The sequence below is a fragment of the Vulpes vulpes genome, chromosome 12, assembly GCF_048418805.1.
Source record: "Vulpes vulpes isolate BD-2025 chromosome 12, VulVul3, whole genome shotgun sequence".
In the NCBI taxonomy this organism is placed as follows: domain Eukaryota; kingdom Metazoa; phylum Chordata; class Mammalia; order Carnivora; family Canidae; genus Vulpes; species Vulpes vulpes.
The window spans coordinates 174,860,052-174,872,836 of NC_132791.1; the positions used below are offsets into that span (position 1 = coordinate 174,860,052).

Here is a 12,785-nt window from a genome sequence, read left to right on the forward strand (position 1 = left end):
AAAAAGAGAGGGGACTGTGCGTGGAAAGGCAATCAAATGCCTGCTACAGGAAAGTGGGTGAGAGAGGCCAGGGCCATGAGAAAACCAGCGGAGATGGGGCAGGGAGAGGCGGGTGGCTATAAGAAACATCCTGTTGGCCGGAATTCTTTATATCTACCCCTGCCTCTATTTCTCACAAACGCCTTACCCTCCACCTCCACCTCCAGTCTTATCCAGCGTGCCTGCTTATCATCCTGAGATCGCAGTGCAAATGCCACTTCCTTGGGCACCCTGAGATCGCGGTGCAAATGCCACTTCCTTGGGCACCCTCTGCTGAGTGCCTAGTGCCTAATCTGATGTCTGGAACTGAGTGGGCCCTTGCACCTCTGTGGTGGATGAGCGAATGAATAAAAGAATGAATCATAGGATATGGAAATTTACTGCATACAAGAGAAGGGCTCCCCACAACTCCTGGGTTGCTGGCTAGGCTGGCTGGGTAGATGCTGGTACCTTTCATGGTCAATGAGGATTTTATTTTCAACGAAATATTCTCAAGTAGTGATTCTGCAGATGGTCATGTCCTTCCTGCTAAAATGGAATGACTATCTGATACGTCCCAACCCTCCAACCCACCAAGGACCCCTACTCTCCCCAGGTCCTGCTACTTTACTGTTGACCTGATGTATGGCTAGTTGGCCATTCAGGGAGGACCGTTTGAGGTAGGGAACCTCAGGATGCCTCCTCCAAAGATCCTGGCTCTCCTTCCTTTATGATGATTTGAAAGGCACGGGAAGTCCCCCATCCATAATGAATAGAACTTGAGTAGTAGCCATTTGAGTCTGTCCGGAAGTTGAGCTCTGCTCAACTTTCCAAGGTCTCTGGGCCATCACAGGCTCCCCTCTGTTCAGATGACATGATGAACAGGTAAAAGGACGCCAAAACCTGGAAAGCATCAACGTCGGACACAGACACAAGTAACCACAGAGTGACGGTAGTGCTGCTCAGCAGAAACCAAGCCCTTTCCAGTCAAGATGCTCCAAGTCACAGCAGCTTGTCAAATGGGCCGGGCAGCAAAATCGTCCCCGTCATGCGTTCCTGACGTGAGCCCCTCTTGGTTGCTTTTCTTGTTACTTCTCCTCTAAGAGATCGTCAGACCATTTTCGGCCAGAATCGAAAGAAATGATTTGAGGGACCTCCCTTCTCAGACCGTCTGGTTCTGTTATTGTCAGTGGGAACGTGTCTTCAAAGACATGACAGAGCAGTGTAGACACTCCGGCAATTCCACGGAGTGACTAACCTGCTCTGGATCGAATGATTTTCCTATACAGCGATTCCCCCTTAGCCACGGTTTCTCTTTCCACAGTTTCAGCTACCCACAGTCCACCTGTGTCAGGAAGCAGATGATCCTCCTTCTGATGTTTGGTCAGAAGGTCGGTAGTAGCCTAACGCTACATCCCAACACCTACATCATTCACCCCATTTCAAGTCAGCACATGGGCATTTTGTCATCTTGCATCATCACAAGAAGGGGGAGTACAGCCCCAAAAGGTATTTTGAGAGAGAGAGAGAGAGAGAGAGAGAGAGAGATCACATTCATAAGGCTTTTATTACAAAACACTGTTGCAGTTATTCTATTTATCATGTTGTTGTTAATCACTTACTATGTCTAATTTAGAAGTTAAACTTTATCATGGGTGCACACAGGTAGGAAAAAACACTGTCTACATAGGGTCTGATACACCTGCAGTTTCAGGCATCCACTGGGGGTTCTTGGAATGTAATCCCCTTGGATAAGAGGGTGCTGCTGTGCTGTATTAGTGTTCTTCAAAATCACGGTGTAGGCGGGCATTCCTCACATTCTGTCTGTAAGTTCCCCCAACCTTTGACAAAAATCAGATGGAAGTCTTGGGGCTGTTAGAACTGCAAACTTCATATTAACTCGATTTAGGAAACTTTATCCTAATTAGGGATTTTGTGGGGTTTTTTAGAGAGGGAGAGAAGGTGAGGGAGATGGGCAGAGGGAAAGGGAGAGAGAGAATCTTAAACAGGCTCTATGCCCAGTGCAGAGCCAGACACGGAGCCTGATCTCACGACCCTGAGATCATGACCTGAGCTGAAATCGAGGGTTGGATGCTTAACCTTCTGAGCCACCCAGGTGCCCCTATCCTAATTAGGTTTAATCTTTGTCATGTCATCAACATCAAGTGAGAAAACAGGTACTGACCACAGCCCTCGGTTCTACAGTTAACACTGGGTAGAGGCTGAACAAATATTTGTCAAATGAATAAATGAAGGAATGAATGATCTGGGTTCTCCTAACATTCTGAGTTGTCTAATGGAGAGAAGAGGTTTTGGAATCAGCCAGACTTGGGAGAGAATCCTCGTTCTGCTGCTTGCTACTTGCATTTTTTTCAAGTCCCTGTGGGCTCTCCACCGTGAGAAGGGAGGCAGCCCAGGAAATGTAGCTGCATTCAGTTCCTATTGTGGCTGCAATTAGAACTACTCACAAATAGTGGTTCCCCCAAAAAAACCCCAACACAGTTGTATTATATTTGGTTCTGGAGATTAGAAGTCCAAAATGGATTTCACTAGGCTAAAATCAAAGTGTTAGTGGGGCTGTTCCTTTCCAGAAGCTCCAGGGGAGAGCCCATTTCCCTGTCTTTTCCAGCAGCTAGAGCCCGCCCACATGACTTGGCTTGTCGTCTCTTCCTCCATCAGCAAAGCCTGCAGTGTAACATCTTTAAATCTCTTTCTGACTCTTCCACCTTCTTTTTCCATCTGTAAAGACCCTTGGGATGACATTGGGCACACCTGGATAATCGAGGCAAATCTATCCATCTGAAGGTCCTTTCCTTAATCACATCACAAAATTCCTTTGCCATGCAAGGTAAACTACTCACAGACGCCAGGGATGAGGGCATGGGCCTCAGTGGGAGGTCATAATCCTGCTACCACCACAATCATGAGCCAGAGGCTGCACTTACCAGATTTGTTCAACAGTGGTGGGAAGTACCTCCATTTCTCCTCAGGGTACCACAGAGAGCACATAAAAAGTACTCCCTAGGGAGTTCCCCCCACCATGAGAGCAGTGTCTATTTGTTTCTTTGGGAGGAATCTAGCTCTGCCTGGTCTTTCCACAGTGGAGCAATGGAATGGTCTGGTCTTTCCCTAGGACTCCTCAATTTTTATAAGATAGTGTCAACTCCACCCAGTTTGGTTGAGTATTCAGATATGTGGATCTGCACTTGGTCAAAAGTCTTTCCTCTAATGGTCACCTTGAACTCAATGCTGCACACCATCTATCAAATCTTGGTTGAAACACCATTCAAGGAGACCCACTCACCTGAGTGTTGAGCTGTCCAATGACACCTTTAAACTCTGCAGAGGTTAAACCAGGCCATCTCCTTTTGGCCCCAGGATATTTACTTTCACAAAATATTGCTTTACTTTGGTGCTATTAGATGACATCTGGGGCACATCATAAGCAAAAGCATCACGGAAATAGTTGCATTTACTATAACAGTTTTGCAGAAGATGGTTTATCGCATGTCAGCATACGTTTCTTATGAGAAACCACAGAGAAATACTTCCAGTCTCAGACCCAGTACTAGCTGCAGTTCCCCTGCTAATTGGTTTGTTTCCTCTTAAATGAACACCAGCTCAAATGGCTGATTGTTTTTCCCTCTTTGCACTCACTATTAGGAAGGAAGAACTTTAGGACATCAGAGTCCACATTATGGGCACACACTTATCTTGCAACCACCTCATTGTCTCTTCCCCCTGTTTGCCTTTATCTATTTTGCATTTTGGGTCTTATTCTTTTAATGTCTAGAAGCCCAGAATAAGGCATGATAAAAACTTTTATTTTCCAAGATTTTCTTTCCTTTTGTGAGACACATGCCCCTGATACATTCCTCTTTGTTCCAGGGACAAACTCAAAATGAAACACACACACACACACACACACACACACACGAAAGTAAACATGTTTAGGGATCCCTGGGTGGCGCAGAGGTTTGGCGCCTGCCTTTGGCCCAGGGCGTGATCCTGGAGACCCGGGATCGAATCCCACGTCGGGCTCCAGGTGCATGGAGCCTGCTTCTCCCTCTGCCTGTGTCTCTGCCTCTCTCTCTCTCTCTCTGTGACTATCATAAATAAATAAAAATTAAAAAATAAATAAATTTATTATTAAAAAAAAAAAAAGGAAACATGTTTAAACACTGGGCCCCAGCCAAACTGGGTCCAGCACCACTGTAGAGACTGGAGCTTATGTTGACGATATGAAAACAAGTCTCCCAAGTCTCTGTCTCCGGTATGCTGAGCACGCTGAGACCATAAATGCCAGCATTCTAAATGGCTTGCTTGCTGTTAGTAGATTCGCTGGCAATGAAATCCATTTCTTTCCTAAGGATGTTTAGCTTTTATTATATCTTTACTCATGGTCAGGAGACATCAGCACATTTGCTAAAGCGATGGAAGATATTCCTCATAAGGCATTCCTAAAGTTTCACATCTTTGCCTTCATGTTTTTGTAAGAGAGTCTGTCCTCTTGGAAAGGAAAACAGAAATGCGCTTTACACCATGTAGGGTTTTGATAGTTGTAGAAATCCAAGATAAGAAAAAAAATGATGTTGGGAGAACCCCCAATGAAAACATCTTCAAGATAGACCCCAACATACAAGCTCATTTCTGAGCTCACCAAACCACAAAATCACCAGTACTGAGAACAAACCTTATTAAAAGGTGTATTAGGAACGTCTCTTTTTAATCTCTAACCTATAAGAATCCAGAATATGGTATATATTCAATAAATACTTGCTGAATTAATGAGTTAGACCTCTCATGCTCAGAAAGACTGAAGTTCTACTCCAGTCCCAGTAGATTGTGATGGGAACACAGTGCTTTCTGTGTGGCAGTCATGCAATATGTACTGACAGACTGGCACTGAGATATAGCCAAACCATAGAAGAAATTTCTGCCATCTCTAAACTGCAGGGCAGGAATTTTGTATTTCCATTATTTCTCCCCTTATCAAAGACACACCTGATAGGTGATATTTGCGTATTCAACCACTCTCACAGCTATTCTTAGGTTCATGTGTAATTCCCAGTGTGCTAATACAATCTCCATTCACCTCTCCCACTCAAGAAAATATATCAGAACACGAATGAATAAAGATGTCACTAATATGGGAACAACCTAGGATCCATGGCAACTTATTGAAGAAGTAAGTCATCTACCATTTTGGCGTTTCAGATAATATTAGTCGTATGTGACTTATGAGGCATCGCACAATGACTGACATCACAGCTTATTGTGCTACCAAGACTGAAACCATCTCTGAGACTGAGATGAGTCTCATCACTGAGTCCTAATATGCCATCTTGGAGACCTCTCAAACTCCAGAGGTTCATCCTACCCCTAACACAGTCATCCTACTCCCAATGGATGGGGAGTTCTGCCAGGCATGTGAGCTTCATCCAGAACCACAGAGATCATCACTACTAATGGACATAGCTCACACAGGAATGCCACTGTCAACTGGATATCAGTCCACTTTCACCCTTATGATTTTGAGGAAAAGGACACACAACCAACCAACTTACCACGCCGCCACCAGCTGAGTGCACGAGCACAGACATCCCTTCTCGGAGATTGGCAACTTCAAAGAGCATCATATAGGCTGTGACGAAGTTCATGGGGAATGCAGCGGCTTCCGAGAAGCTCATGTCATCTGGGATCTTGTAGACAAACTCCACTGGCGTGCAGACCACCTCTGCCCAGGCATTATAATTGACAAATGCCATGACACGGTCCCCGATCTGGAAATGGGGAGGCACAGGGTTAATGGAAACTTATTACTCTTTTCTGAAAGATTTCTCAAATCTTCTTAGGAACCTAAATGGAAACTATAGATTCCTTTCCTGAAAACACAACAAAACAACCAAACCCTCAAATATGCACCCCCTCACCTGCCTCCCAATTCCAAAGCATCTGTGGATGCTCTGAAGCCCATCTATGAAAACTTGCCAGGGACTCTGGAAGCCAGGTTCTCTACCCTTCTTCTCAAGCATAACTATACAATGCTGTCACATCACACACCAGGCCACGTTCGCGTCAGAAGCTCATTTTACCCACTCAACCTCTCATCCCATCTCTGTTTGGGAGTTGAGGAAAATTAAGCCATAAGGAAGTTTAAATGGGCAGAGCTGGGAATAAAAATCACTCTCATTCGTTTTCTGCTGCTCCTTAGGGATTCCCTGCCAGGCTAGTTTATTGGGGTATTTGCATCACAGGTTAGCTCTGAATTACGGATCACAGTAGATGTGATCAGAAGAGCCATGTAAATCTAAGTGCAGAAGACTGAACAAGAACAACTAGACTTAGAGCAAAATAGGAGGATACCGTGAGGTGTGAATAACAACGAACCCTTTTTTGGAACACATACCATACAATAGGCATTGTCCTAAGGGTATGCTTTAACTCATTTGATCTTTATTTATTTATTTTTTTCATCTGATCTTTACAAAACCCCTAGGAAGGCAGGGCCAAATACTGTGTTCTTTTTTATCAGTTGTTTACATAGCCAGACATCATGCAAAAAAATAAGAAATAAAGCATTCTTCCCTCTAGAGTGGTTACCATGGCATGCTAAGCTTTTCCATATCATTATTAAAGGGAAATACAAATGAGTGAACTGATCCTAGGAGCTTGTGTGAACTGCCAAGCGCCGGTGAAGTCAAACCACTCTGCTCTTTGACATTAGTTGCTTGGACTGCGACTTTCAAACATAATCTTCAAACTGCTGTGGTCAGAGTGAATTTTCAATAAATGAATGGCTTTCATACTCGTGTGCTTTAGTTTTTATATATTTGTAACTGAGTCTCCTGTTTTATTTTCTCTGAAGCTTAGCACTTCTCTTCTTCCCTACTCAACACACAACAACAAAAGCCTCCTATGAGATGGGTCTATAAGAGTTCACATTACAGATGAATGATTATAGATTTTCCAGACATTGAAATTGAGGCCGAGAGAGATGAAAGCACATGCCCAAGGTCACGCAGCTAGGGAGTAGCTGAGCAAGGATTTAAGTCTGGCAAGGCTGATTCCAAATACAAGTGATTAATTCATCACACCTGAGGTAGGTGCTACAAAGAAGACATGGTTCTCTAAGGGTGTGCACCAGGGGGACCTACCACCTCTGGGAATATTAGTGTAACTCTTTACGTTTCCTCAACTGTAAAATAAGTATATTAGGAAAGGGTCCTTATGGGGAGATTAAGTAACATAATATGCATGCAGTGTATTTGGCATGGTGCATAGAAAGTGAGGAAAGAACACTCAGTGTTCACTCTTAAAAAGAACAGACTGGTTTCTCATCCCATAGAACTGATGGAAAGGAGAGGCTGCCGCACTGGCAGGGAGTCTTCAACCCTGGAAGGGTTGAAGACCAAATGATGAATGCTGGGAGTTACCATTTTAAATGCAACCACTTAGACCAGAGGATAATCAAGGCAACACTGGCATCCTTTTTTTTTTTTTTTTTTTTGCATAGAATCATGCATCCAAAGGTACATAACATCATGGAGTATGATGGCCCTGTGCCAACACAGAGGGCAGTGAAAAGTAGCTCAACCACCTTGACAATGATGGTCACAGCCAGCACACCAGGGTTGACCACTCCAGGTCTCTCATTCAACTTTGCTCCATCATTACATTATAAAAATGACAAGAGTGGCTTAGCCATCACATCAGCCCTAACCTGAGTCCAGAGGTAGGCAGCTTTTTTTTAATATCCAATTCATCTCATTATTTGATTTTGTTAATAAAAAGAAATTAGTCCTGGGTGACTGAGCCCCAATTACTCCTTTACTGCTGTGCCTCTGGAGACAACTTTGCAAGCCTCCCTTGCAGTAGATCAAACCAAGAGAGCTATTCAGTGTACTGCCCCATGAAATTCCATCTTTGACATGACTAAAAATCTTAAGTCAAAATTATAGAGGGAGGGCAGCCCAGGTGGCTCAGCGGTTTAGTGCTGCCTTCAGCCCAGGGTATGATCCTGGAGACCCGGGATTGAGTCCCATGTCAGGCTCCATGCAGGGAGCCTGCTCCTCCCTCTGCCTGTGTCTCTGCCTCTCTCTCTCTCTCTCTCTCTTAATAACAAATAAATAAATAAAATCTTTAAAAAATTATAGAGGGAATATTAGTATTGGTTTTCCCCCAAGTCACACCCTGAAAGGAAACCTGGAGGTGGCTTCCTTCATTTGTTTGTGCAGCTAGAAGTCACTGGAGGGGAGTGGGAGTGAAGGGTAGGATTGACAATAAGTAAGCAAAGCCTAAGCATCAGAAGAAAGATCATATATAAGGGAAAAACACATAATCAAGCATAGTATGTCCTCCTTCTAAACCGAGGCCAACAACATCCCCATCTACTGTTATATTCTAAAACAATGGATTATTTATGCAATGCTCAGGATTAATAGCATTAGTAGCATGATCTTTTCCTTTGGGACCAGGTAGAGGAGCGAAGAACAGATAATATTTCTCATATGCAGCACTTTCAGGGAGCATTGGTGCTGCCTCTGGTAATATTGCTTACCTGGGGACAGAAAAATGCAAAGTCATAATGAAAGAAAATAAAAGTACATTTACTTCTTTCTTAACACTTCTCCGCTGGAATATCTGGAAACCAGTGACATAAAGACTGATGTGTGGGATGAGATTTTCAGACATTCATCACAGTGAATTTGGAACATACGGATATTTTCAGAGTATGTCGAGGCTCAGACGCACTGAGCCTGAGTGGCGGGCTCCAATTTGATGCCAAGGGCATTTTGGCATTGCATTTATAGGATTTTCGTCTCTGCATTTAGCCCTGCAGCTTTTGCAGGTTGGAAACGGGTGAAGATCTGGTGACTTGAATGGGTGAAGATCTGGTGACTTGAATCCATGTTTGGCTACCTTTCTGACTTCACCGGAAACAGCTGTACCCTTCTGAACCTCACCTCCAAAGGGATAATAACAATCTTTACCTGCATCATTGTGGTAAGGCGGAAGAAGGATGACGTGTCCATGTTTCTGGTTCTGGTGGATCCTCAAATGCTAGCTCTATTCATCTCTCCCTGGGGAAGCACTTAAGTTATGCGCAAGAGCTCTCGTACCTGATTGGCATTGGTTTTGCTCACTCCAAACTGCTGCAATTTTGTGCAATTGATTTGCCCACAGTTTTTCAGTTTTTAAGAGACTGGATTCTATTTGATATGCATTACAGTGGTAGGAAGGGTCATATATCTTTTCATCGATTAAAAATTTTTTATTATGGAGAATTTTTAACACATACAAAAGAGCCAGAAAAATAAAATAACCCTTTTTATCCATTGCCCTATTCCTAAAGCCATCAACCCATGGCCAATTCTGTTTCATTGGAAGGTGCATCTACCCTATGCCTTTAAAATCATCATTCAAAAATGTCACTTCCCCCGTGTCTGAAATAATCATTTATAAGTGATTTCTTAAATGCATCAGTTAAGCAGATAGTTAAAGGAACCAGATTATGAAATACAGGGATATTTCTCCCCATTTCTCTTATATGTTTTGTAGCTGGTTTCTGAGCCTGAGGTAGTGGGAAAACGGGAGCCATGGGTAGGGTGAGGGGGTATGCACACCTAGTTAATCCAAGGCCAGGTATTCTTATTAACAGCTACCTTACATGAGCAAAGGGAAGACAGATTTTGCCCTGGCCACTTCACCAGGCTGTTCCCAGGAGCAACCAAGATGGTACATGAGAAAGGCATGAGGCATGTGGAAAATCCTATCATTTATAAACATGTTAATAAGACAGACCTATAAGACGACAACAATGACACACCCCATAGATTCTCTCGAACATTTTTTTCATCATCTTTTATTATCTCAACAGATTCCAAATAGGTATTCCTTTTTTCCATCATGAGTTGAAATATTACCTCGTATCCTTTCACGCTGTCCCCCAGAGCTTCAACAATCCCAGAACATTCAAATCCCGGCACTAGGGGAGTCTTGGGAGGGTTGTCGATGTTCCCCTGTCGCACCATCAAGTCAATGAAGTTCAAACCACTGTGAACAGCAGATGTGAAAAGAGAGACATTCCAAATGAATCCAATGGAACGCATGGGCTTGACTTTTTTTGCATTCCCTTTTTGACCCTCCCCCCCCCCCCCCCCCCCCCCCCCCCCCCGTTCCTCTCTCCTTTCTTTTGTTTCTTTCTGGTAAAATATGCCTAAGAGTAAGTCATTTGGCTAGAAGTCACTAAGAAAGCAAAAACAATGATCTCTATAAACAGGGAATGCTTTCCTGGCAGTTAGAATGACCTTTGCAGATGTTACCCTCTGATTTAAACGACAGCCCCCTTGGCCTCATTCAGAGCCTGCTAACTCTTACTCTAATAACACGTGTCGGCTAGCCTGGTCATTAGCCATACTAGCACTTCCTCAAGGGTAAAGAACATACTAGGAAGAAGTTATAAGAAGACACATGGAAAGCAGCCAGACACAATGGCCATCAGCCAATCTATGAGAAAGAGAAAGAGAGAGAAGACAAATTTAAAAGGTCTCGAAATAATCGACACACAATTAGTCATTACACAAACTCATCCCAGCACTGTGCCATACACAGCACCCATAATGGCAAATACGAGCCATCGAGGGACTATATTACATCCAACTGGGGGAGTGTAACTAGAAGAAGTGAGATCAAATGGATGGACCAATGGATATGGTAATACTGGAAGGTTTGCTCCAAAGATCTTAGTTCTCTTTGGATGAAAAAAGTGACTAGGTCTCTTCGATTCACATACTACTTTTGAAACAGGAAAGTTACCATTAAGATATATTAAGCCATCACCTTGGAAAGCCATATACTTGATTTTAATAACATCAGTGCTCCAAACTGTTATTCACTTTTTAAGAGCTAGTCTTGGAAACTGCGCTGAACACTCATTGACTAATCAAATGAGAAAACACATCCCACTGAACATGTATATTTTTTTTGCCAGATGTTCTAATGTACTTCCTGTTTTCATAATCCACCATTTTTAAAGGATTTTATTTATTTATTAGAGAGCATGCACAAAGTAGGTAGAGTGTATAAGCTGCCATTCTAAGAAAGACTTGGGTTATAGAAACCAAACTGCTTAGTCTGGTCCAAGGTCCATTAGCATCTGGCCACAGCTTCTTTTCCAAGCAAGATGATTCAAAACTTGCTCATTTCTTCCTTGGCCTCTTTGGAGAAAAGGAAACATCAAATTCTACCTAAATCTCCTGGTCATTAGTCTCACCCATTGAAAATGGGTAATGATGAGGAGATGACTTCCTTGAAAGGTGGGTTCAAGAGTGCCACCTTCTCAAGGTTTTCCTGGCCACACATCAAGCAAGTTTCACAGTGGCCCTAGCTGAAGTAACTCTAATGTGTGTCCTCCTCAAAGGCAGATGAATGCCTCATATTTCTTTGTTTCCAGAGTCCCCGGCATGCATCAGGCCCACAGCAACATACTAAGTACTCAAGTTAACATCTGCCAAATGAAGGAATATTCATGAGTATTCAGAGGTGCTGCCAGCTTGAGTCCTAACTCCTTTCAACAAGTGGCCAAGGGGTGCTCGGAGTAAGGGACACGGTGCTGGAATGTGTATGTAGACCTCCAAAGATGCTACACTTTGATTGCTAATAGTTCTTAGGGTCATTGTCTAACCAAACTGTCCTCCAGTAGCATGGCCAGTTTCTTAAGAGCTTGGAGAGGCCTGAGCACCAATCTCAATTTCACCACTTCCACCTGTGTCTTTGGACCAGCTCCTTAGCCTCTGTAAACCTCCATTTCCTTGTCGCTAAAACGGAGGCTCCGGTAGTACCTGTCTCACAGGGATGTTGGGAAAATTCATGGCAGGTAAACACCTACACATGATGCCAGGTACATAGCAAGTATCCAGTAAATGCTTGCATTTAAATTTGCGCCTTCTCTTAAGAATGAAGAAGTATGTGATACATTTTAGGAAGACTGCCATTAAACGGGAGTTAAAAATAGTTTCAGAGCTGTGATGGGAAAACTGAGCTACCCATAAGCTCCACTTCTGTGAAACAGCCCTTTTTCCAACATAACCAAATAAATAAAGCATCACCACGTAACAATAAAAGGAATTCCTATCTCCCAAATCAAGCACTCATCTCGTTTCATGCATATATTAGCTCACTGTGTCCTCCTTTGAGTGAAACCCTATGATTTCCCAAGACCCTGATGGAGAAATGCCAGAAGAAATTACTTGACAGTTCTGTAAACATACTAGCCCCCTGGAGAAGGTTTCATCCTAGATGCTTGTAATGCTATTCAATCGGGCTGCCTTCTACCCCATCCAGCATGAAGTGGGCACACTGATGGTAAATTGAGAGCCCAGCTACTCAAATCCAGTGAGAAGGGCAAAGTAAGACTGACTTTATTATTTTTTATTTTTATTTTTATTTTTATTTTATTTATTTGTGAGAAATAGAGAGAGGCAGAGACACAGGCAGGGGGAGAAGCAGGCTCCCTGAGGGGAGCCCGATGCAGGACTCGATCCCAGGACCTCAGGATCACGACCTGAGCCAAAGGCAGACGCTTAACCACTGAGCCACCCAGGTGTCCCAAGACTGACTTTATAAGAGCCCATAGCACCCCACCTCCGCAGTGAGGCAAGCAGCAATTCTGTCAAGGGCATGGAGAACGCTGCCCATCTTCAGGAAAGCAACGTGAAGTAGGCATATCCCAGGGGACGGTGATGAACCATGGTTAGCGGAGTACC

The 12,785-nt window shown here is 43.6% G+C and overlaps 1 protein-coding gene and 1 non-coding gene across 2 annotated transcripts in view; one reads left to right on the forward strand and one right to left on the reverse strand.

The window, feature by feature from the left end:
• The window catches only part of VAT1L (vesicle amine transport 1 like), a 146,835-nt gene that overhangs the window by 111,471 nt on the left and 22,579 nt on the right, over positions 1–12,785 (reverse strand). The window contains exons 2-3 of the mRNA XM_026012498.2: positions 9,945–10,074; positions 5,586–5,801 (exon numbers count right to left, since the gene is read on the reverse strand). Of these exons, the coding sequence (XP_025868283.2) occupies positions 5,586–5,801; positions 9,945–10,074 (346 nt within the window). The remainder of the gene's footprint in view (positions 1–5,585; positions 5,802–9,944; positions 10,075–12,785) is intronic.
• Positions 6,522–6,669, forward strand: LOC112930212 (small nucleolar RNA SNORA15). Its single transcript, XR_003237068.1, has one exon. It is a non-coding gene; the product is annotated as a small nucleolar RNA SNORA15 (small nucleolar RNA).